Source organism: Drosophila mauritiana, chromosome 2R (assembly GCF_004382145.1).
Source record: "Drosophila mauritiana strain mau12 chromosome 2R, ASM438214v1, whole genome shotgun sequence".
In the NCBI taxonomy this organism is placed as follows: Eukaryota; Metazoa; Arthropoda; class Insecta; order Diptera; family Drosophilidae; genus Drosophila; species Drosophila mauritiana.
Genome location: NC_046668.1, coordinates 4219058 through 4246214, shown reverse-complemented (window position 1 = coordinate 4246214; position 27157 = coordinate 4219058). Strand labels below are relative to the sequence as shown.

The 27157-nt window shown below is 36.1% G+C and overlaps 1 protein-coding gene across 2 annotated transcripts; it reads right to left on the bottom strand.

Moving 5' to 3' along the window:
* Positions 1–1535: 1535 nt before the first annotated feature.
* LOC117136188 (UDP-glucuronosyltransferase 2B20) lies at positions 1536–25249 on the bottom strand. 2 transcript variants are annotated; one of them, XM_033296934.1, is made up of 7 exons: positions 24650–25249; positions 16560–16642; positions 14689–14746; positions 9806–9989; positions 3218–3514; positions 2367–3154; positions 1536–2314 (listed from the first exon to the last, which is right to left on the bottom strand). In XM_033296934.1, the coding sequence occupies exons 2-7, from the start codon at positions 16636–16638 to the stop codon at positions 2146–2148; spliced, it is 1575 nt and encodes a 524-aa protein (XP_033152825.1). In that variant the 5' UTR covers positions 16639–16642; positions 24650–25249; the 3' UTR covers positions 1536–2145. The 2 variants fall into 2 exon arrangements, with proteins under 2 accessions (XP_033152825.1, XP_033152826.1); XM_033296935.1 differs by lacking the exons at positions 14689–14746; positions 24650–25249 and having other exon boundaries at positions 16560–16755.
* Positions 25250–27157: the final 1908 nt, after the last annotated feature.

The following is a 27157-nucleotide window of genomic DNA, read 5'->3' as shown; positions in this document are numbered from 1 at the left end:
ACTGTATTTGTTACTGTTGAAGCAGAGCCAAAAGAATCGTATTGCCTTGAGGCAATCATGGCTCGTATCTCTGCTGGAGTATGTACAGCGATTTTCTTCATCTTCTCGAATCTCGTTCAGCTCCTCCGAAAGCGGCGGATTAGAAGGTGTGTTTTTATACATTTAATAGTTAACTAAATTTTCAACTCAGAAAAAATAGAAATCATATGCATTGATATCGAAACGTGGAGACAAAAGTTGTATTCTCTTATCTCTCGTCGGCCTATGCGTTAACAAGCGAGAGACAAGACACCAGCCCAATGGGCAGGGTCGTACACTAAGTTTTCAGTTTCACTCTGGTGTTTACTGTTTTTGCGAATTCCACAGAGACACCGTTTGGCAGACGGTGCATAAAAATAGATTGCGCACTGATAAGCACAAGCAAAAGAAGTTGAAAATAACTCCTCGGTTTAGATTTGGAGCTGACACGACCGTTTAGAATGCGTGCTGTTTTGCACAGCAACGAATGCGAGATCAAACCCCGAGATCGAAACCACGATAGAAAAAAAAAACACTCCAACCACTCAATCACTTTCACTCGACTTTGCCTTAGCGCATGTAATGTAACCCCAATCGTTACCCGTGCGAATCGTTAGAGAAGGTTGACAGTTACCAATATTAAGATTGACGCCCCTTCTCTTAGGCCACATTTTCCTCTAAAGCCTCCCTCCTAGATGGCGCCACTAAACCAACGACATTCGACCAACTACAAAATTTGCAATCTGGCGGTCCCAATCCGAGCAAGTGAATACCCAGTCAACTGTTTTGGAGCTCACGTTAAATAAGCCAGGTGGTTGCCCAGAACGTTCGAAAGAACCGATCAGACGTGGTACCGGCGCGGCCGTTCAGAGTAGACGTGGGGTTAACGCATTGTTGTTTCGCCTGTCGATAGCCTGGAAGACGCAGCCGGGAGTCCGCGTACGACAGCAATTCCTAGCCCAATTGTCGAGCACCCAGCAGTGCAGCGTCCAGGACGTTAAGACAGTGAAAACGAGGTCGTCGAGTGAACCCATCTAGGTACGACCGCACCAGCTTAAGGAAAGGCTAGGGTTGAACTTTCGTCGTACTCTGGGTGTATTGCTATAGACACTGCGCCGTAAGCCGGGCGATAGGACGGAGCTTTATGGATACTGAACAGGCCTCTGGCGAGATCGGCCGGGACAGAACAAGGGAAAGAAGGAGGAGCCCAGCACCTCTTCACCCTAGTCTGGGAACGGTGATTCGACAAGACCAGTCAGTCCACGTAAGGGAGAGGACAGGCAAGCAGCACACTAAGGAAGTGCAGAAGAGACGTGGTCGTTGAGATCCTTATCAGCAGTCCAACTGGTGTTGGTCAAGTTGCGACGACCTTGAGCGAACAGTACGAAACAGGAACCGACGAATCGATCAACTTAAAAAGCCGCATAAATAAAAATAAATAAAATAATCGGATATTTGTTCGTTTGGGTGTCAAACGAACACACGAACGCTCTGCGATAGCTGCAAACGGCAGAAAATTAGTTTCCATTTGTGAAAATATATTTTATTGTAATTTATTTAGACATTCTTATAGAAGATGTTTTCGGTAAAGTAAGCTTGAATTAAAATCATAAATTAATGCTTTTAAACATTAATTTAGGTTGTACATCAAATTGTTTTATACCATCTTTGGAACTGTCACAAATTTTTAATATATCCTTTAAATTATAATTTGAATCACTTGTTTTGATTCTTATTATATTTATATTTACATTTACAGTCTGGTTAAGCTATCCGCTGATGAGCTCACCGAGTCAACGACAGAAGAGTAGTTACCATTTTTACGAAGTCATTAATTATTAATATCAGAGTTTTGCTATTAAATTCAGTATCAAGTAGATAAATACTCTTTTATACATTTTTCCATTTCCGAGGGATTTCATTTGTTTTATTCTTCTTTGTTATTGTGTGCGTGTTTTTATACTCTTTTAAATAATTTAAATTAACAATGTTAGAAAAATATAATATTGTATACAATATTTGGAATAGGCAAAAGTTTCTTATCGATCCATTTGCTTGACGCTTTGAACCGCAACGTATTCTTCTTAATATTTAAGCACCCCACTCTAGTAATATTATAAAGACTTTTTAAATCTTCTTTGACTTCGTTTTTGCTATTGTTATAAAAGGAGCCATCAGGGTATAAAGACTCCGCACCTTCTCGTATGGGAAATCAATGCGCTTTAGTGCTAAGATCACGGCGTAAAGTAAAATTAAATAAACCGCAACCACGTCGAGTAAGTAGTATTGCCACCATCTAAGGAAAAATAATTAATATGGTAACACCAAAATAATCGTTATAAACTCACGTCATATTTCGAGATGGAGCCTGTAGATGATAAGCACCATTATGTCGCAGCACATATTCGGTCCAGTATATGGCAGTATCTAGCGCTGTTGAGCGCTGGTCCAGGAAGAGCTTTTGCCGATATCGCGCTGAATTTCTGTAGCGAGGATTGTGAATCACTTTCATAATAGCCTTGTACAACTGATTGGCTGACAGCGTCTGAAGATCTAGCTTTATTGCATATCCATCGACCTCGGCCTTGGCTGAGTTAACATCGTGGTCGCAGAATACCGGCATTGTAACTACGGGTACTCCGTGAAATACCGTCTCAAACATACTTAGCAAGCCTCCATGTGTTACAAACGCTCTAAGCTTGGGATGTCCCAAAATGTCCTGCTGCGGTAACCATCGTGAAAGTTTTACGTTTGATGTGATGTCTTTTATATCTGTCGAGCTGCCTTCATACTTCCATAGCACATGATACGGAAGACGTGCAAAGGTCTTTACAAGCATGTGACGCAACGCCTCTGGCATGTTCGCGGCCTTTACGGAAGAACCCATAGAAACATAGATGAATCCAGATGCTCCAGAAGCACCGATGAATTCCTCAAGGTTCCTAGGAAGTTTTCTAGCTGGCCTACAATGAATGCAAGCGACTTCTGCTACATTTGGATTAAAGGCTCTAGGATAAGACAAAACTGCGTGTCCATTTTGCAAAATGAAACTCACGTTGCGCGACATTTCATAAGGATGCGGGATTTGAGCACCCAAGTGCTCTCGCATCACAAGGTGTGTCCGACGCATAACATACTATAGTAAAAGTGAAAGTAATGGTAATTTGTTAAATTAGGCTAAGAAATGAATTTCACTCACCATGTGCATCAATGTTTGTCCTATCTGCATGGCCGTATTAATAGCCCGTTCGTAAAGATTCATTGTGTCCGTAAATCGAGAATAGAAGTTGGGAGTAATAGCGTAGCTAACGGGATTTCCTGCAGTCGAGATACTGCCTGTATAGAAGCCCACCGTGTTTATGTACATAAATGGAATCTTGAAGTCGTACATTAATCCCAAAAAGCACTCTGGGAAAGCTCCATCTAATATAGCCAAATCAAAGCTTTTCTTGGTCAACTCCTTTGTTTCTGAGTCACGAAGCATTGCGTCACATGACTGTTAATTAAAAACACATTATTTTTTTTACATCGTCTCTTAATTTTCTCTTACTTTTTCATTGTTAAAGAAAATAAAAATTTGTGGTCTTTTCCAGAAATATCCATTAAAATGGACGGTTTCCTGATATATTGCTTGGTACTCATCTGATCCCAATTAGAGAACACAATTTTCCACATAATTTAAATTAATACGATTTATTATGAATCCAAATATTTCTAAAAAGAAACAGAAAAAGAAACACCCTAATTTCGCTTTCAAAATAATGTGCTAGATACACACATATTTTTTGATAATCATTAAATTAATGGATACAAAACAGAATTTTTAAAGTATGTATCACATATACGAACATATAACATACATATGTATAAGAAACTGGAGTCAACCGGACAAATGGCCGAATGTCCGAAGTCCATATGACCGGATGCTCGTGCATAGTCGGCAAGCACATCACGTTTGTGTGGCCGCTATGAATTTTCAACTTATGTATGGAAGTTTTAAGCGAAAGAATGATGTTTAGTTCACTTTTGATGTTTGCAAAATAAAGAGCAATGAACGTGAACATGCTTTCTGAACAGTAAATCAACAAGCATCATGGTCAGTGGCGTCAGAGAGTCGCCATATTGCTCGCGTGCAATATCGGAAACACTAGGCTTTTTCTTTACTTTTTTTGTTGGCGGGACTCCCTTATTTAGGCCACGCCCTCTAACTTACACTAAGCAAATTCTTTGTCGCCTGATCCTGTGAATCCTCGCCAAATAGCAAAGTAATACGATTTCCCAGTTTATTGTGTCATCTGGCACGAGGCACAGCTACATAGAAATAATAATAATTGTTGTGGTGTGCACTTTTAAATTTGTACACAAGTCATCCGCACTCATTACAAAAACTGCCACAAATTGATTATGGGGACCAAAAATGTAGTTGATTAGGATGCAGAAATTGCGAAGACAGTCAAAACAAAATTTCGAAAGACCCAAAGTTAAAAAAATTACTATTTTTTGACATTTTTGAACGCGAGAACGCAGTACTAAGAAAAATGGTGACTGAGGCTTTTCTTGAATAAGACATCCATACCAAAAGGGGTATAACTCAACCGATTTTAAAAGCGGGATAATGAATATTTTCTTACCTCAAGTAAATATTTAATATATATCCGGATCCCCTAGGCTCAAAAGTATATCTAAGAAAAACTTAATGTGATGATTTCAGATAATTAATTATTTTATCCCGTAGCTAAATTCGTATTGAAATGTATGTCAGTATTCAAAAAAGAATTAATTTGTTGTTGTTTCTTTCCCTAAATGTCAAAATAGTGACGACCTATTCCCCCTAAAAGCAAATCTTTTTTTTTTTTTTTTTTTTGCACGGGTCCCACGGCCACACCATATCGTACGGCTCGATTCGCGAGAAGATAGACGCGTTATAAAAAAGAGAACAGAGACGAGGAAATGAACATAATAAAATGACTCTAATAAATATTAGTTAGTACTATCTAATTATGTACTAAAAAAGTTAAAATTGATTGCTTTAAGAGCAACAGAGAGTCAAGATTACAGATAATAGGATAAAGTCTATTATAGTCAGAACATAATACTCTGTAAGGGTCATGCAACTCATAGTTAGATCTACAATGATTTAAGATAAGTGGTATATAGTTTCTAGTGAATCTACTTGGAACCGAGAAGTTAAGCCGACTAATCAAGTCGGGACTCTCAACATCACCACGAATAAGCTTACAAAAAAAGACTGTTCTTGGTGATTTAGAAAGCTTTTCTTTGATATATGATTATTAAGATTATGAATATGATTATTATCATATTCACGACGAGATTTTTGTCGTGAATCTTACTTTTAGGTTCATCGCCATGGTGCTAGCGGTCCTAGTGATCCTAAAGACGATGAAGGTACAAGAGATTTGTGAAATGACGTCGAAATCGTCACCTCCTGAGAAAAGTTCGTGTATACCTCGTGCTAGTAATAAATCCAACAGGGGAAATGAGCACCAAAAGTCGAAGTCCATCGGGCAATAAATATAGAGAGCGAAGTGGTGTTTATTATAATGTATGCCCGCAGCATTAACAGCTCTCTGTCGGTCTTTTCTATGCAATGCATTTCAGTTGGCAGCTGCGGTCGTTTTTAAGTCTCACTATTTGTTTCTTAATCTCTAAGCATAGTTGTCGGCGAACTTTGAGTTTTAATTGAAAAATAAAGCTTCCAGCGCTAATACTGGTGACCCCGACGTGATATTGTTGTGCACTGGATTTAAACAAAATGAAATTAAAAAGAAGAAAAAACGCTTTAGTTGAGTTCCCCGTGTATCAGGTACCCGTTACCCAGCTAATGTAAATGCAAACGCGAAATTTAATAATTTTTCTGGGATATCGATAAGTACTATACTTGTAAAGTGACAAAAAATTTAATTACAAATTTATCCAAGTGAGACCACTTCGGCGTAGATCGATAGAAATTTGCAGGACTAATAAAATGATGAAAAAGTATCAAAAAATGGTAAACATGTGGGCGTGCCAGTTTTAGGGCGTTAGAATGGGCGTGGCAAAATGGGTCAACAAACTTGCACTGCGTCTTTCTCTTTAGAATCTGTATGCTGAATCTCAACCTTCTAGCTTTTACCTGAGATCTCGAAGTTCATACGGACAGACGGACAGTCAGACAGTAGGAAGGAAGGACATGGCTAGATCGACTCGGCTATTTATCCTGATCAAGAAAATATCTTACTTTATACAGTCGGAAACGCTTCATTCTGCCTGTTACATATTGTTCAACGAATCTGTTTCACCAAAAACCTTAGAATAACAAGATGCAAAACGGCCACACATTGGTTTTGAGTAAAAACAGCAAACGTACTTGTGGTAGAAGACGATTTTCTGGCCGAAATCAAGTTTGTTCCAAGAAACGAACTTATGAACACATTTAAAGTTTTGGCCAATTTCGTTGCAAAATGTCAATGTCAACGATCTGGAATTCTTATGACTACTTTTGTAATTTAAAACATAAATTTTCCAAAAAAAGAAAATACATATTTAAAAATATATTTCATAAAAATAATACAAACTGTAATATTTATTTTTTTTTATATTTATTTAGTTCATATAAAATAAATAAAAATCTGCATGCACTTAATGCAAAATTGATTTCTTCAAGCACGACGTGGGCGCATAAGCACCTAAGAATCGATGTCTACTAGACAATGTGTACTCAAATTTTTCACACGTCGCAAGCTGAATACTTTAACGACAATTATTCTAATAAATAGTCATTATACCCGTTATTCGAAGAGTAAAAGGCTATACTAGATTTCTTAAAAAGTATGTACGAGGCAGAAGGAAGCGTTTCCGTCCGTATGAACGTCGAGATCTCAGGAACTATAAAAACTAGAAACATAAAAATTCTAGAGACAATGACGCAGCGCCCACTCTACGGCCCGCAAACCGCACAAAACTGCCACGCCCACATTTTTGAAAAACGTATTGATATTTTTTCACACTTGTAGTAAATTTCTATCGATTTGCCAACAAATTTTGCCACGCCCTCTCTAACGCCCTAAAGCAGCCGAACCCGGTCACTCCCACACTTTGGAACAATCTTTAAATTTTTCTTATTTTATTCCCTAATATCCATCGATTTACCAGAAATCCCACTAGCTGAGAAACTAGCTGAGTCGGGAACTCGACTATAGCATTTTCTTTTGTTTTTGAAATTTATTTTGTGATTTTATGTACATAGATTCGGATATCACGTATTTTAAGCTATATTCAAATAATAATAACGTTAACTCAATGCAAAACAATATGGCACAATGGTGTCAATTGATCAAAAATAATAAAGATATAAAGTCTAACAACTTGTAAAGTGAAGGGCATATTTTGGCAAATTTTGTTAAATTTGCACAAATACAGTCGGCTGTCTCTGTATGCGTAGAAAAGAGATGCTGGCTGTAGAGCTCTCCGCTCTCTCGCTCTTGAACAAAAATTCGAGAGAGCCTGGAGCCACCTCTAGAGCCAAACCGAAAAAATGTGCAAAAAATGGCGTATGGCGTGACGCATCCTGATATTCTAGTGTCGTTGCTTTTACTCTACGAGTAACGGGTATGAATAAAAAGAGCAATGTTCTGCCTCAAGTAAATAACAATCAGCGTTTATCCCCTACATAATAAAGGCATTTAGACCGAGAATTGCGGGCGGTTCTTATATTTTGCCTACCCTCTTCGCTATTTGACCGCGCATACCTTCGGACAAACATACAGGCACGCGTTTAGTTGGCACATTTATCGCTAAAATATACAGTCTGTCGAAGAAGTATGCGTCCGAATAATTAGAAATTGATTTTTTGTAAAGCTGAGACGTAGTTTTATAATAATAACATGACGATCCTTTGCTGATGTGCATACCTTTTCATCGGTTTCTGGTAAGATAAGGCTATTGCCAGTGAAGTTACGGGGGATAAAATGGGTTAAGTAAATTTTATTGATTGCGCTTGCATCTGATTGAGCAAATTAAAAATGCATATGGACGACGGCATCAAGATTTGCAAGAAGCTCTCAATTTTAATGAAATCTCGGCAGCCAACGCCGAGATGAATTTGGTGTAATGGCTTTACTTCTTGAGTTTAGTTTGCGTGCTCAAATTAAACAGAGTAGAGATTAACAAGCTCTATCTGGCGTTACAATGACTTCTCAGCTTACATCACGGCTAAACGTTCCCGTCTACCATAGCTGAAGTTGTCTTCATTCGCCTGAGGATACACGGAGTATGCGGATTTCGTGTCGATGTTTTATACAACTATAGATAAGGACCCTGAGTTATCCGACATAGAGAACCTGTGTGCAAGGTCCAGCATCAACTATCAACTATCAAGTGGCTTTAGATTTACTCAATAAACGGTATTCTAATAAACGTCTTGTGTTTCACTCTCACATCAAGAAAATACTACAAGGAAATAATACAAGAAAATATATTCGTCTTCGTCGCATACACTTCGGGAGTTTTTGGACAAGGTCAACTCACACATACGCGCCTTTGAATCCTTGGGAACGGCTAAGGAAATTGCAAATTGCCTCAAAGAAAAGAAAATTGCTGCAAAGATGAAATACTGGTACATAAACTTCCTGGGAGGACACCAAGTCCATGGATAAAATACCTTTGGCAAAGGAATTCTATGGATTTTTGGGAAACCGCTGTCAGAAACTAGAGACATAAGTAGTTATACCTCAACATCTCAGGTGGGAATAAGAAGTAGAATTAGTTGTAACACCAGTAGACGAACTAACAACACGCCCTGCGCATTCCATCCCGTTTGGAAATTTAACTCCCACGTTACGCCATGCTTAAATTAGGAATTATCCCTATTGCTTTAATAATTTAATAAAAAGTTATTCTTAATTTCCCAAAACGTGGGCACCGCACCCGATCATGCACGAGCGTAGGCGCCATGTGTGTGGGGAAATGAGCACCATACTACATTTTGAGGCCAACCCTTCGCAACCAGCAATTGAATTGCATTCGACCAATACTCGTAATAATAATTCTAGTGGCATTCAAGTGCCGTTAATCCAAAAATTGAAACTCCAGACTCCCAGTCTAACAGTTCTCTAATGGCCGCAGCTGTAGTACTCGTAAGGATCCGCTCGCGGTATTCATACCCTGCAGGCATTGTTTGATTCCGGCTCCCAACTGCATTTGGTGTCTTCTCGGTTTGCGCAGCAGTTGCAGCTCAATAAGACCCGATCAGTCGCTCTAGTTGTAAGTCGAGTTCCCCGACTATCAGATACCCGTTACTCAGCTAGTGTAAATGCGAACGCAAAATTTCATAATTTTTCTGATATATCGATAGATATTGGCGAACGAAATGAGAACAAATTTCAAAATTGGGCGTGACCGGTTTGACAGCTTTAGAGCTTTAGAGTGGGCGTGTCCAAATTTTTTTACAAATCGATACCAATCATTTTGTGAAAGTAAGGGTTTGGCTGTTTTGGGCAGTTTTAGGGCGTTAGAGAAGGCGTGACAGAAAGTGTTTTGGCAAATCGATAGAAACTTACAAAACTAATAAAATTATGAAAAAATATCCAATAATTTTTCGAATATGTGGGCGTGGCAGTTTTTGCCGGTTTGCGGGCGGAAGAGTCAAAAACTTGCGCTGCGTGCATGTCTCTAGTATCTGTATGTTGAAACTCTTTTTAATATAAACATTTTTTCAATTTCTCATTTTCTTCACATTTTTTCTTCAATTTTCCTGATAATCTAGAATTAGTTAAAATTTCTAACTTACTTCGAAAGCGTATCGCAGGCCGTCCCAGGGCTTAATGGGCATTTCTCCCGCCATGCGTGAGCCCAAAAGATCCCAGTTCGTATAGTTGTGGATATATTCAACAAGACCAGCTGGTGTAACCTCAAGCAGTCCTTCAATATTAAAATCAGCCGGAAATCCATTTAAAAAGGTAATATTGTGACCTCTGAAAAATATTGGGTTTTTGATTACAGATCTAATTTAATTTGTTTAAACTAAGCGTAGATAAGACAACTATAAGTCGTATAGTTCGTAGTTCGTATAACTGATTTTAAATCATTACGCCTAAGAAGTGTTAGTATGAAATTTGTTTTTTATTGCATATTGGAAAAATAAATACTTACAAAACGATTGGTGTAAACTTAAAATGCCCATGACCACAAAATCAAAAAATGGTATGGAACGGAAAATGCACTCTTCAAATTTATTTATAAAGGAATCCGCCTACTTACCTAAATATGAAGAATTATATTTCATAATCAAATTCAATTAATTGTTGCCCGGAAAATTCGAATCCGCGTTTATCTGAATATTCTTTATCTCACCTTATGTTTTTTTTCTCTAAAAGTAATTGGTATAATTACTAATAATTATACAAAGAATTATAATAATATAGTAGTTATTCTCTTTTTTTCTCATATGTAAGAAATACTGGTTATGTTAAACCTTAACGATACATCCCATACGAAGTATGGCCACTTTCTGTTCAAAACGTCTGTTTCTTTCAAATAAATATAATACAAGCAAGCATCTAACGGAATGGACTAATTAATTAAACAAATAGCGTTTTGAACCAACGACTACGCTTTCACTTATTATTAAAACTTATTTAAATGGCATATTAAATTTTAATGCTTAACCCTTTCAGCGAAGAAAACACCATTGGTCCACAGGCACAATACAACACCTTTGCGGCAGACCCCTAGAAATCGAAGCATTGAAGACGGCACTGGCACCGCGCGAAACACTCGAAAAAACTTTCGTTGTAAACTATCAGCCTCAGTTCAATTATTAAAACCTTAGAGAACAATAAATTTACTATTACGATATATACATCTCATTCTGTGATCGGGTCAGCGTCTCTCAGCAACCCCAGCTGGCCGAAAAAGTTTTTATGACGATCCTGGTCAGCCAACATAGTCACAGTGGCGTCCGAACATGTTAAAATGGTTGCAGAAGAAAAATAATCGTACTGTTATGTCACAAATCGTGCACGATTAATCGTGAGTAGTGAAAATTGGACGGATATGGACGGCACAGTACCAATGTGTTCAAATTGGATACGGAGATGGACTCATTGAAATACACCAAAGTGGCAAGAAAGGTTGAAGTAGGCAACATCGACCGTGTCCGAGGATGGTTCATGGAGTTGTGTCAGGGACAAGTACCTTTTGGTTGGCCGGATACGGTGCTCCAGGAGAACCAGTTGGTTGAGACCATGCGACTTATCATGCAGTCGCAAAATGATTGCCAGCCAGAAACGAAGAACAAGTTGAGACATAGTAAACACAGCTGAGGCTATGAGTGTTGGAACGAATGAGAACAATCTGGCTTAGGAAGCTCATGATGTTAACCAAGTGCCCGGAAGAAGAATAATTTGATCGGATATGTAGGAGTTGTAGAAGCACGGGCTTACAATTCTGACGGATATCCATTAACCTTATCATTCTTGAAAATACCACAGCACAGCCCAAAAGAGACGAACAATTATTCCAGACTAGTGTCTTTGGTATAGGGCATTACAAAATCATAACATATATGGTATACGAGACGGATGAAAATAAAACAGAAAAACAACCCTCGTAACCCAAACCATAAGTCAATGATCAAAGAGCAGAAGGACGAAAAAAAAGATTGGGTATAGAATGTGCAGTTATTACCGACTACTAAAAGAGAAGACAAACATGCTGCCTACCCCGTGCCGAGGATGGACTAAAGACCATAAATGGACTAAGGCCCAAGATAAATCTTGGTCCAACTACGGAAAGCAGTGTTCAACAGCACAAAAGAAGTCTGGTACTGGAAAATTCCAATTGAAAAATAAAGCCGGCATTACACAGCGTTCACAGCCAGGCGTGGACGCCGTTTGGCGGCATCCAAAAAGCGTCCAAAAGGATAACAGAAGTCATCACAAATAATTTATATGTCATTTATGACATATTTATGATTCGCGCAAAATTGGGCTTATATTACTTTTTTCCCGTTTTTTTCTTCAAAATAATTATTACAAATTACTTATAAACATAAAAAGAACATTTTGGATTTGCTGTTGTGGTTTTGTATTTAGTTGTCGCCATGAATCAGAATTATGAACATGAAATGTGTTGGATCGCGCAGCCGCCAGAAATTAATAGCATTGTTATTTATTTGAAGCCAACTTTGGATACAGCATTAAGCGGGACCTCAACTGTGCCGTTATCTTTCCTAATCTAAGCTCCAATCTCTCTCTCTCTCGAGTACTTGTTCTTGTGCTCTCGCATCTAGAATTTGTCTAAGCGTTCTGAAACTATACAATTCGCGTTCGGTATTTAAATTTTAACACTTTGAAAGTTAAGCTAAATTCTGCGCGCAATGCAGCCACGTGGTATATGCTCGTAACAGCCGACTTTAACAGCTGTTATTATAACAGTGCACTGTTAAATTAACTTTTGTCGGCTATAACGTAATATTTTAACGTATTTCCAATGTATTAATACTAAAATATTTCAAATTTGCATACTTGTGAAAAACACATTATTGTAAAAAAAACATTCCAAATGCCCCATAGTGCGGCGGTGGCCAAAATGATGGTCCTTGTGTTGCATACTTTTAGGACAATAGGCTCATGCCATATCTGTGTGCCATTTAAGAACCGCTTCTCTTGCATTTAATCTCAACCGATTCCTAATGCTTAATACGAATAAATCAGGGGACATTTTCTAACGTGAGCGAAGGGTCGGTGAGCTCCGAAATTATTTTAGCTTTTGTAAAAACCAGCGTTGGTTATTAGTAGTTAGTTATTAGTAAATTCTTTATTACTTATACTATGTACACGTAATTATAAAACTCGTTTCTCTTCGCGAATAATTTTGTTTACAATTTTTTTGTGCTTTGCTTACTCTCTCTTTATTCCACAGTCTAAAGTTCTAAGACAGCAGTCTTCGCAGTAGCGACACATTTAACAGCTCGCTTTCAAGTTTTGATTTTGTGTTTTTGTACAGTGGTCCGTTCAAATCAAATCAAGAGAGAATGCTATAGTCGAGTTCCCCAACTATCAGATACCCGTTACCCATCATTTTTCTCCGATATCGATAGATATTAGAAAGTACAAAACTAATAAAATTATGAAATAATATTAAGAGATTTTTTAAAACTTAGGATCTTATACAAAAAAAAAAGTATTATAAAAAAAATTCGACTCGGCTATTGATCCAAATCAAGAATATATATTTTATTTTTTCTGATACATAACAAACCTAACTAACTCTTTTAACCAAATTTACGATTGGTGAGACCACTCTGGCTCAGTCTTATCAAAATACAAGTGTCAAATCATCCAAATCTTCCACAAGCATAACTTCATCGTAAAATATCCCAACAACAGGCACCATAAAAATCCCATGCCTCACAATAAGCCATAAATATAAGTGGCACTCTCACATTCCGAAACTTAAAAGCGATCTCGGAAATCCGCCAGGCAAAGGCAAAGATCTTTCCTCAATTGAGTACACTAGACACCTACCTTAAATAACAATAATCTGGATTCCTAGCCCTATATGTAGACGATGTAGCCAAATAGGCATACCAGCTTCTATTAACCTACACACCAAACAATAACTCAATATTCATATCGCACTTCCTTAAAAAAAACAGCATTTTAAGCTACTCCTCAGCTTAACCCGCAGTTGGTTCTAGCAGAACTTTAATCCCTCCATCCCCAACACAGTCTTCAATTCGCCCTTGACTAAGAGGGGGAGCAAATCATTATAACAAGACTGAGGTTAGGTCACAGCAATTTAACAAACGCCCATTATCAATGCACGCTTGGATGTCCCACACGTAATCTGTAATCTGCTCGCATAACTGCCCAACGCACCCAAACCTTCCAGAACTTAAGCCCCACCCTAAGCCCCAAACAATACAATGCCAAAATGGTACTAAAATTCCTTACCAAATCCCAAATTATAAAAAATAAAAAGAATAAATAAAAAATAAAACAACTTCAACAATGTAAATGCAATTACGTTAATAATATCTATTAGTTTAGAACATTAGCTTAAGTCATTTATTTAATCATGTTTCTTTACTTAGCCTGTAACTTGTAATTTCTTTTTAGCATTAAATAATAATAATAACTTATTGTGGTTAAATAAATAGAAAATTATATATTTAATTTACCCGGATTTAGTTTGTAATATTAGAAGTTTTAGAAAAACTGTTCTTTCATTTTGAGTAAAGCTTACGAAGGTATTGTGATATATGTAAATATTTTCGAAATCTTGTTTTTAAAGGTTGAAGGTGTTTTGGAATAATTTCACTTTCGACTGGAAATACCGTTAAACGAATTCTAAAGAAAACAAAAAAGAAGTCGTTCAGCGTGGCGATATTCCAAGGTGATTCTAGTGCCTTTGGATACGCTGTGTAGACGTTCCAAAGTTCTCGAGATTAATCTAACATTCCAAATTTGTTTATTTATGATGTCATCGATGTCACTGGGCAGACGAACGGACGAACGGATATGCCTTATTTACAATACAAGGACGGAGCGTTACATAATTATAACTTAGGAAAAACAACATTCACTTCAAAAGAACAGGTTTTCAAAATAAATAAATATTGTTAACATAACATGATACAAACATTTTTAAATAATTATTCAGATATACCTGGATATTAATCCCTTAGCCAATTCCCAGAATGGTATCTTGTGTGACTTCGTTCCGCCTGAAAATTGTTAAAAATATAGTTTTAATTTGCTTATCGTATATTGTAAGCACTAGAAAATAAAGTAAGAGAGAAGCTTTCCCGAATTATACCGTGACTCGTGGAAGAAAAAGGTATACTAGACTTGTTGAAAGGTATGTAACAGGCAGAAGGAATCGTTTCCGTCCATATTAAGTATACATTTTCTTGATTAGAATAGCCGTGTCGAGCTGGATATGTCCGTCTGTCTGTCCATCCGTATGAACCTCGAGATCTCGGGAACTTTAGGGGCTAGAATGTTGAAACATAGGCACAGCGCATGTTACCACGCCCACTCTACCGCCCACAAACCGCCCAAAAGTGCCAGGCACACACTTTTTCTAAATATTTTGATAATTTTTTCATATTTCTATTAGTATTGTAAATTTATATCGATATGCAAGCAAGCCAACCAAAACTCCACGCCCACAAGTCATGCAAAACTGCCACTCCCAAATTGTTGAAAAATGTTCCGATTTTTCTTCGTTTTATTGTTTTTCTTGCCAATTTCTATCTGTATACCAAAACCACTTTGGACGGCAACACAGCTTAGGCGTCACTGGAATCTACAGGCTTAAACTAAAATTTCCAGATCTTGTAGCTCCCACATCGCTTATACGGGCGGACTGACGAACGGACATGGTCAGATCGACTGTGCTTGAAATTAGCAGATTTCACAGACACACACGTAGCGCACTTATATAATACACGTTACTCGTAGAGTAGAAAGGTATACTAGTTTCGTTGAAAAGTATGAAAGGGGAGAAGCAAGCGTTTCCGACTATATAAAGTACATATATTCGTCGAGATCTCAGGAACTATAGAAGCTAAACGGTTGAGATTCAGCATACAGATTCTAGATTCAAACATGCAGCGCAAGTTTTTTGACCCATGTTGCCACGCCCGCTCTAACGCCCTACAACCGCCCAAACCTGCCGCGCCCTCATTTCGAACCAGTTTTAAATTTTTTCTCATCTTATTCCCCAATTTCTATCCATATCCCAGAGAAATTATGTAATTTCGCGTTCGCATTCACACTAGCTGAGTAACGAGTATCTGATATTCGGGAAACTCGACTATAGCATTCTCTCTTGTTTAGTGAGGTTTCCACGCCCACAATCCAACCATTTAATTTCATTATTTGTTTTGCCATTTTATATTATTTATATTATATTATATTATATTATATTATATTATATTATATTATATTATATTATATTATAAATCTTAAACATTTTGGACATGCTCCTTTATAACGCCCACAACGGCTTTATAATTTTTTTAATTACTAGTCGTCCAACGAAAACTTTTTGTGAAAGTTATATACATATACTACATATTGACAAATAGTTTTTCCCGACAACGAAAAGTACAACTCATTTCAACCAATTTGGACTTTTGGACAATGGACATTGTTGTTGCTCAACACAAAGAACAATCAAATGAATTGAGTAGGAAAAGTTCGTTTTGTAATATGCATTAATAGCAAGAGCGATTAGAAAACAAAACAAAAATGAGCACCCTTGGAATATATCGGTGTATGAAAATAAAGTTGCATAATATACTTTAAGGAAAACGCCAATGTAATTTATTTACATGATGAGATAATATCGTATCGGTATCAGAGTTAACTGTTAAATGAACTATTTAATCAATAACCCAATACAGACGCATATAGATTTCAATTGAACAGAAGACTTTTTTGGAGAAACAATTTAAAGGAAGCTACCATTTCGATTTTTAACTACTAAAACTACCAAAAATCAAAAATTAAGAAGTCTTAGACTATTCTTACCTTGGGTGGCCATTAGGATGTCCGCAGCCAATGAGCCGCAACTCCAGATAGTAAGAAGCAATGCAATTTTTTGAAGCATGTTGCTAAAAAAGAAGTTAATTTCTATTTAGTGGACTTCGGACGTGGACTTCTTAGATTCTACACGGGCTTTTTTGTTTTAAAACATTTGCCGCGACGTCAAGTCAGTACGTGGGCTTCGGCCTAATAGACTTTTTATCTATTTGGCTTGCTATTTAAGTCTTTTAATCGACCGTATAGTACACGGCTCAAAATTACATAATGTATATATAATTGATGCGATTCCATTTAAATTAACTTTTAATGTCGTACAGTGTCAGCAAAAAGTCAACAGGGTAGTAAACTGGATTTCACCTAAAAACAAGCAACACACACTTGGGTAATAAAAAGGTGTAACTCCAAAACGAAGACCCTTTTAAAACCCATACTTCCTAGTCTCTAATTGCATTTTTTACTACTCAGCGCAAAAAACTAATGCTGAAAAGTGCTTTAGTCTAAGCGATTACAGTACTGCCCCTGAGTATATAAGATTATTACACGAGAACAAAAATACTTTAAAAAGCCATAGCTTTAATACGCTTTTTCTTTACGCCTGAGACAAAATGTGAAAAAAAATGTATAGAAAACATTGAGAAATTACATTTAAAATCTTGGAAAATTTTAATAGCAGTTAATAGCAGAATCAAGGCGATCAACTATACTTTTAAAATCCATTGAAACAAAGGAAAATGGCATGGTATTTTTCAAAGGTACAATAAATTTATCTATTAAGCGCAGGAATATCAAGAAGATATTAGATATATTGCTGTAGTTTAGTCCATTTACTACCAGCTCAGTCAAATAATTTCCTTATAATAATCTTAAACTTTAACTAATTTCATAATTATACAAGAAAGGAAAATAGGCTCACCCGAAATACCTTTACACTATATATCTAATTAAAAAACATGATATACTCGACTATCAGAAGCTGGGAGTGCGAACGAGAAACTGAACTTTTTTTGGCAAATCTATATAAATTGCGGTTTGTGGGCGTTAGATTTATGCTGGCATACAAACTAAATATAAATATACATACCAAATTATAAAACGAACAAAAAAAATTGTTTTCAAAAGTTTCAAAAACAATGGCGTTACTAGAATCTCAACTCTCTACCTCTTATGCATAGTCCCCCATATCTTCACTTTCATACGGACGGAACTTAAATACTCTTTAACAAATCTAGTATACCCGTTTACAAACAATTTTCTTTTCTATTATATTTCTGAGTTTTTTAATTAAACAAAATCATATAATTATATAATATAGCTGCCGTAGAATAGTTGAGAAAACAAAAATAATAAAAGGGTATACGAGATTCTTTGAAATGTATGTAACAGATAAAAGGAAGCTAATCGACAGTAATTTAAGTGACATACAATTCTGAAAAACTATTCAACAATTTTTCAAAATTTGTACGTGGCAGTTTTGGGCGGCTTATGGGCTTTAGAGTAGGGGTGGCAAAATGGGTCAACAAACTTGAGCTGCGTATATGTCTCGAGAATCTTTATGCTTAATCTAAACATGCAAGGTTTTACAGTTCTATTGATCAAGGTCAAAAATATATAAACTCTATATAGTCGGAAACGCTTCCTTCTGCCTTTTACATACTTTTAAACGAATGTAGTATACCCTTTTACTCTCCGAGTAACGGGTATAATTACGAGTATGCCTGATTGACACAGCGCAGGTTTGTTTTCAAATGTTGTCAATATTGTTGTCAATTGTTAATATTTTTTTTATTATTTTTATTGTTGTTTTCTTGTAGACTTCTAGCGAATTGCCAAAAAACTTTTTGACACTCCCAAAACTGTCACGTCTACACATTTGAAAAATTTTCTGATTTTTCTTCGTTTTATTATCGGTATACGAAAAAGACTATGGCCACGCCCCTCCTTTCACTTACAAAATATTACCTGATGTCCATCGATATCCCAGAAAAATTTTTTAATTTCGCGTTTGCATTTCCAATAGCTGAGTTACGGTTATCTGATAATCGGGGAACTCGATTATAGCATTCTCCCTTGTTTTAGGTCAATTCGTCATGTGGCGAAAACAGTACGCCCAAGAATTTAATAAAGAATATAAATACAGTGACGATCGCACCTTAAACATGCAAAAATGCTGATATCATATCATGACGTAAAATTATGAATTGTATAAAATTATCAAGTTTTTTTAATTTATTTTAAATAGTATTGTAGTAGGCTGCTCCTTCTACCCTCTTCCTTTACTCTTAGTCATACATTCCTAGTCATACATACCTAATTATACATAGCCAATCTAGTCATAAGCTTATACATTCATACACCCATCCTTACTATGTACATAAATACAAATATTATCGAGAAACTTATCGACTGATCGACTCGCCACTCTGCAGAGAGCGCGGCAGTCAGTCGCTGTTGAACCAAGCCAGAGTAAAGATCGAAATAAAAGAGACAATTGAAATAGTATTCGTAACTTCTGTAAACGGCGGCTAAAGTATATTTATTTTGGCCAAAGTAAATTGTTTTCCTGACAATAGTTAATATCAAAATTTTACGGTATTAAAAAAGTTTTAATTAAATGTGGATTACGGACTTATACTTCTAAGTTCTTCACAGGCTTTTTAATTATAAACAATTTGTCGCGACGTCAGGCGATCTAGCTTGCTATGTTAATCTTTAAATCGAACATATCGCAGACCGCTCAAAATTACATAATGTATATAATTGAAGCGATTCTATTTAAATTAACTTTTTATGTCGCACAATTTCATCTAAAAGTCCACAGGTAGTACATTGGAATTGGTAGTAAAAAGATTTTAGCCCAATACAAACACATTCTCAGCTTCAAAAAACTAATGTTATATAACTACATAACGGCCTGTGACCCCTTAAAACTAGACTGTTAAAATATTATAATATGCTATGCAAAGGTCAAATGAGCATACAGCCAAAAGTATATTTATACCCTTTATTCGTAGAGTTACATGGTACACTAGATTCGTTGAAAAGTATGTAACAGTAGAAGGAAGCGTTTCCAAAAATGTAAAGTAGATATATTCTTGATCAAGATCAATAGCTGAGTTGAACTGACCATGTCAGTCTGTCCATATGAACGTCTCGGTCTCAGGGTAGACGCAGCGCAAGTTTCTTTCCAAATGTTGCCACGCCTACTCTAAAGCCTACCAACCGCTAAAACCTGCCAGGCCTACACTTTGGAAAAATGTTTGATATTTTTTCATTTTTGTATTCGTCTTGTAAATTTCTATCGATTTGCCACGACCACACAACGGCCGCAAACCGCCAGAAACTGTCACGCCCATACTGTTGAAATTTAACAAGAGAGTTTCCGGACTATCAGATACCCGTTACTCGGCTAGTGTGAATGCGAACGCGAAATTTCATAATTTTTCTGGGATATCGATAGATATTGGGTAAATGTGGGCGTGTTGCAGGTTAAAAGAAGGGCGTCGCCCAAGTGTTTTCGGTATACAGGTAAAAATTGGCAACCCAATGAAGAAAAATCTAAACATTTTTCAAAAGTATGTGCGTGGCAGTTTTGGGGGGTTTTAAGGAATTAGAGTGGGCGTGGCAAATGTTTTATAGTAAATCGATAGAAATTTACAGGATTAGGCAGTTTTTAGGGCGTTAGAGTGGGCGTGGTAAAGAGTATCCTGGCAAATCGATAAAAATTTACAAGACATAAAATTATGAAAAAATATTCCAAAATTTTTTAAAAATACGAGAGTGGCAGTTTTGGGACGTTTTAGGGCGTTAGAGTGGGCGTGTCAAAAATTTCTTTGGCAAATCGATAAAAATGTACAAGACTCATAAAAATATGACAAATATATTTTTGCAAAGTGTGAGCGTGGCAATTTGGTACGGTTTGTGGGCGTTTAGGTGTGCGTGGCAACTTGGGTCAACCCCATCTTGCACTGTGTCTATGTCTCTAGAATCTGTGTGCTAAATCTCTTCTAACTTTTATAGTTCCTGAGATCGAGACGTTTATACGGACAGACGGACATGATCAGATCGACTCGGCTATTGATCCTGATCAACAATATATATACTTTATAAGTTCGGAAAAGCTTCCTTTTATAGTATCGAAGTTTATCAGTTATTCATTAACAAATATTTTGCTAGACCTCATATTATTTACCCGTTTATGAAGTCACAAAGGTTATCTGGTAAAAAAAATGCGTTACTCAATGTAACATTGGGATTATATAGAAACATATAGTTTTTATGTTTGTATTTTCATTATTTCAATACTTGCATATATATCTTGTTTCACCGATTTATGGCGATGTATTAAAAGTATCAGGCATGCTCCAGTAATCGTAATATTTTTTAGATTTCGATTTAAGCATAATCTGTCGATTTCGTTTTCAGTTGAAATGATTTTTTTTAAACAGTAAACACCTGTTTAGCTGTTTTCGATACCATTCAGGGTTTTTTTTACAGTATTAAATCCGATGTGGGCAATTACTTTTTAAATTAAATTTACGAGCTACACGGTTTTAAATCGAAATCCTAAAATTCTTGCGAATTTGATTATTGGAGCATGTTGCCAAAACCAGGGCACCTAAAAACGAAACCGAAAGATTTCGCCCAAATCGAAGTCGAAAAAAAATTACGATTACCGGAGCATGCCTGATAAAGTATATGTATATAAGTATAACAGGATTGCAAGCTGACTTCTCCAGATACAGTGTTTAAAAATCCAATTATTTATTAATTACAAAACAATTGAAAACTTCACACCATCTATTTATTAAAATTTTCCATGTAATTTGTGGGCCTATGTTTGCTGATTTCTTTCCTATACAATCGTTTCTTTAATATCCTCAAATATATGTTCTGTGCAATAAAGAGATATCGGGAACTATAAGTTTGCAAATTCAAAGAAGGCTACTTATTACGTAACTGCTATCTGAAAGTCAAGGTACTCGACTAAAGCGATCTCTCTTTTTCTGAATATTTTCCACGTGCTATAAAATTCAGCATTTTGGTTTTTCGAAATAGCTCGAAAGACCAACATATTATTATTACTATTTCTTATAAAATATATGTCTATTAAATAAATATTTCAATTTTAGATTATCTTTAGAATTTAAAAACCATTTAAACAACTAAATAATAAACATTTTCCGACGGATCTGTTTTTATTACGCGCTCTTACATTCCGCCGTTTTCTGAATTCCCAGAGTGTCCAAAATCTAAATTTGTCCGCAATCCAATCCGACTCAAATAGACTGTCCGATAGGAACCAATAGGTAGTTCTAGGTGATGGCACTCCGTGGTCCCCAGAAGAAAAATCGAAAATCAATCGGAAGACCCACATCATCCTACATTCGAGATGAAAATCGATGACAATAGGTACCGCAAAAAAAGAGAAATCATAGAAGTCAACCAAGTGAATTCATTGTTTTCGAAAGGCAAACTTTCTGAGGCTAAATAATTTTATAGCTGGCTTTAATTAGTCCGATCCTGCAACATAATCGAGGATGTCGTAAATATTTTTTATACCGCAATTAAATTATTTTCAAATTCTTGTGTTCCGATGTCATTGGTTTGATTAAGAGTGAAACAGCAAAGAAATGTAAAGTCCAGACATTAGACAACATTTTAAAATACCGGTTCTCAGTCTATCCTTTTCAAATATTTAAGTGGAAGCAGTCCTTTGTGATCCCCCTCCAAAAATAGGTAACAATTTGGAGTCAAGCAATTACAGAGGAATCTCAAAATTGTGAGCTTTTTGAAAATGTTATCACTCCTCATTTGCAGCACCTTTGTAGGTCAATTATATCACCATGTCAGCACAGGTTTATGAAACGCAGATCAACAACCACTAACCTTTTGGAGCTTACTCGTAATACAGGGCTTAAAAAATAATCTTCAAACAAAAGTCATCTACACTTACTTCAGTAAAGCATTCGACTCTGTTAATCATTCTCTTCTAGTAAGGAAATTTGATTTATTAGGTTATCTGTTGAACTTCCAAATTTGATTTTAAGTTATCTGAATGGCCAGGGAGCCACCTTGGTCCGCTTCTTCTTAGCTTATTCATTAACGACCTTCCTTTAGTAATAAAACAATTTTTGCCATTTGGACTAACAATCCAATCTAGATAGCTTTCAAATATAATGCCGTGATAATGTACTAATCTTTAATGACTCCAAGTGTAAAGTTATGACCTTTTGTGGTGTCAACCTAATACAAACGACTAACACTTTAAGGGTTCGCTCTTTGGACAGAAAGAATAACACGGGTTTATGATCTTGGTGTTCTTCTGGACCCAAAACTAAAATTTTCTTACCATATTTCGACTATTGTCCATAAGGCCAGGGTTGTGGTTGGTTTTTTAAAAAAGTGGTCAAAGAAAGCAGATTCATTGAAAACTACACATCCATAGACTTAAATCATTATAGATCTAACTATGAGTTGCATGACCCTTATCCTATTATCCTATTATCTGTAATCTGTAAAAGTTATAATCAATAGATTATAACTTTTTTAACAAATATGTAATTTTAATAATATATATTTATTTGCTTTCAATAAAGAATATATGTATATAGTGTATAGGATAAGAATGTTTCCTTCTACCAGTTACATATTCTACATATTCTAATTGAATCTACGGGAGTTGGCTTATTACAAAATTGTATTAAAAATCCGAAAATGTATGGAAATTGCATTCGAGAGATTACTTCCGCAAAAGCCTATGGGTTTAAGAATTTACCGAACCAGAAACAGTTTTCCCATAATTGGCTTTTAGAAAGCATAGGTTCAAAAAATGTTAAGATTCGATTAAAAAGTTTTGCATCATAATCATCCAACTTTATGACCTATAATATCATGAGCCGTTACGTTTAGATTACGAGCAACCAAACAACTAGTGTGTCTTTTGCAACTGCTTAAGCTTAATAAACGTGCCTTTTTTTGATTACTTTCGTGCAGATTGCCTAAGAAGAGACATAGAAGGAAACGCAATCATATTTTTTACCATTAATATGTTTAATAGATAACAATATTTATTTTCCAATAAGTGCAACTTCCCTTTTGTATTAGTTTTGTAAACTTCTATCGATATGCCAAAAACGTGTTGCTACGCCCACAATCCGCACAAAACTGCCACTTTTGAAAAAATGTTTTAATATTTATCGCTTTTTGTATTCGTGTTTTAAACTTATATCGATATGCCCACACTTTTGAAAAAAGTTATGATATTTATTCATATTTTTATTAGTTTTGTAAATTTGTATCGATTTGGCAAACATCTTTTTGCCACGCCCACTCTAATGCGCACAATTCCTCAAAAACTCACTTAAAACTTTTCATTTTTTCTCATTTTATTCCACCGTTACGCAGCTAGGACAGTGCGAACTAGAAATTTCAACATTTCTAAAAAATTTTAAAAAGTGAAAGCGTCGCAGCAATAAAAAATGTACAAGACAAAAAATTCACATTTTGTAAAAGTGAGTATGGAACCGTTGTGGGCGGTTTGTGGGCGTAGCAACATTTAGGATAAACTTGCTCTGCGTCTATGCCTCTGGAGTCTTCGTGCTTAATCTGAACTCTCTAGCTTTAAGAGTTCCTGAGATCAAGGCGCTCATAAGGACAGAGGGATGAACGGGCCCATATCGACTCGACTGTTGTTACACACTTTTCAACGAATCTTGTATACCCTTTTACTCATCGAGTAACTGGTATAATAACGAAAATAGCGTACTGGTCACGAATCTGTGGTATACCAATTATGTGTATATGTACGTAGTACAGACATAGCGGCAATAGCGATAATAGATATAAAAATAGGATCCGATCAAGATCGTGTAATTATTACATAGTACTCATGTGTTCTTCGGCTTGATACCGTTAGTTTCCTTCTTGCTTGCTGTATTCAAACAATTTCAAGAAAGAATCTTCGCTCGGCTTGCCAAAGTGTAAGACCTTGCTTCTATCCAATCTTCTTGCAATTTGTTGTTATAATTATACAAATGTGACATTGTAATACAAAAATTCATCTAAATATCTGTTACCGTATCGATTGCAGTATAATTTCATATAATTAGATGAAATCATAATCCAAAATATGTTCCTTTTCTCGGGTTATTCGTACCAAGTGTATAAGTGGATTCAAAAGTTTATGATTCGAAAAAGTAGGACACGCTTTAGTAGACAAATACTCATATTATTAAAGTATCACGTTAATTTTTGTATTTATTTTGTTGCACTTTAATACCCTATGCATATGCATTGCAGTGAGATAATCTTTCTGAGTAACAGAAACAACAGTAATGCTACTGCTGTGACTGTGTTTGTTCACGGCAGTATATAAAGCTATACGAAACCGTTAGCACACTTTCACCAGGGTAAACGAACTTTTAAACACACATTTTAATCAATTTTAAAGTACAAATATTCCATCCTAACAGCTTATCGCACTGCGCAAGGTATAAAACCTTTTGCAATTGGAAAAGAATGCGGCCCTCTTCCAAACTATCTCATTAGCACATGACACTTAGCCCGATAAACCAAAACAAGCCAACAAGCAATACGACTTTTAAATTTTCTTTAAAGCTTAAGCTCTTGCCCGACGAAGTTTCTCCGCGAGTTAACTGAAACAAACTGAACGTCGAGCTAGCTTTTTTGGCTCTGTTTAACGTCACAGAGAGAGACCGGTGTTACAGCAATATATGCATACAACGTGTTTAGGTTACGTTTCAATAAATTTAAGTTGACGGCGCTGCATCTGCGCTTCGCAATTTGGAAATTGATCGAATTCCTTAAACTTTGTATAAGTAATTGTTATATTATAGTCTTATAATAATCACATTTTAAGCCAATATGTCTACACTTGGATGCACTTCCTAGCCGTTAACTGTTTTTTTTTGTTTTTTGTATCTTATCAGTAGGCATGGGCATGATAAACAAATTCATATATAGCATTCTAAATATTTCATAAAGTAAAATAAGCTAGCTTTGGTAAGCAGGTTAAATAATAAATAAAAAACACAAGAGACAACACAAAAGTCAAGTTCCCCGACTATCATATACCCTTTTTTCAGATAGTGTAATAATGTATTCGAAAAATATGATAGGAGAACGCTTTACTTAACTAGTGGAATTGCAAGGGCAAATTTTTAAATCCTTTTGTAATATCTATAAATACTGGTAAGACAAATACCATTTAAGATAACGAAACAATAAACACAACAAATTAATTATACCATATGCGCGGACTTACATAACGTGCATATACTAATTGATTAATTGCTTTTTTATTTATTTATTTATTTAGAAGCGATGAATCCATACAATGCAGTAATAGTAACATAACAGCGCAATTAACAGATAAATGATAAAACCAAACCTCGCACTAAGCCATTGATTAAGTGCTACAATTAACTTATGAATTGTATTCTGTAGTTGCACTGAGTGCAGTCAAAATGCGAACTGCGTTTCTCTCAAGCTCTTCGATATATGAAAGTGCATCTTTTGTCCTATACATCGATTCACAGATCCTAACCACAGCCTTAACTTCCTTCATCGCCTTAACCTTTTATACCCGTCCCTTGTAGGGTATACTAGATTCGTTGAAAAATATGTAACAGGCAGAAGGATGCGTTTCCGACCATATAAAGTATAAATATTCTTGATCAGGATCGATAGCAGATTCGAACTGGTCATGTCCCTCTGTGCCTCCATATGAACGCCAAGATCTCAGGAACTATAAAAGCTAGAATGTTGTGGCAAAAACCGCACAATCCATATCCACTCATCCATCTCGCTCCAAAAATAATGTAAACAAAAGAACACTATAAGAAAGACTTTTGTCACTAACATGAAGTCTTAAGCTGTGATCAAAACAATAAAGACGTTAAAACTATTAGTCCTATACTTTTTTTTTAAGCGTTGTCCTTAGTCATCTGACGGGCCATTAGTTCGACTCAAAAATATAACAGCTGTTTTACTATATATTCTTGATCAGGATCGATAGCCGAGTCGATCTGGCCACGTCCGTCTGTCCGTATGAAGGTCGAAATTTCAGGAACTATAGAATCTAGAAGGTTGAGATTCAGCACACAGATTCTTGAGACGAAGACGCAGCGCAAGTTGACCCATGCTGCCACACCCACTCTAAAGCCCACAAGCCGCAGAAAACTGCCACGCCCACACTTTTGAAAAATGCGTTGATTTTTTTTACACATTTTTATTAGTCTTCTAAAATTTACCGATTTGCCAAAAAACTTTTTGCCAAATTTTTGTTCTAAGATAGCGATAGATATTGATATAGATATAGTAAAATAGTTTTGTTTTGAGTCGAATAAATGATCCGTATTTGAACTAAGATCAACGCCGAAATAAATAAAAACTCAGAATGAATCCGCTTTGCGTTTTTATTGTGCTTTATATGTGCTACGTGGCTATATGCCTGCCTAGTGGCTGGGTTCTGATTTCGGCTAAGGGGATGCGCAATATCGGGAAATGTTTGTTTATTTAACAAGGAATCGATGCGGCGGACCACAGCGGTCGGTCTTTGGTAT

Excerpts from the sequence above, each read along its gene's own strand:
- LOC117136188 (XM_033296934.1), bottom strand. The coding sequence starts at position 16,638 with ATGCTTCAAAAAATTGCATTGCTTCTTACTATCTGGAGTTGCGGCTCA. Across the intron at positions 14,747-16,559 it reads CATCCTAATGGCCACCCAAG|GCGGAACGAAGTCACACAAG; the intron begins GTAAGAATAGTC and ends AACAATTTTCAG. Across the intron at positions 3,155-3,217 it reads GACAAACATTGATGCACATG|TATGTTATGCGTCGGACACA; the intron begins GTGAGTGAAATT and ends CTTTTACTATAG.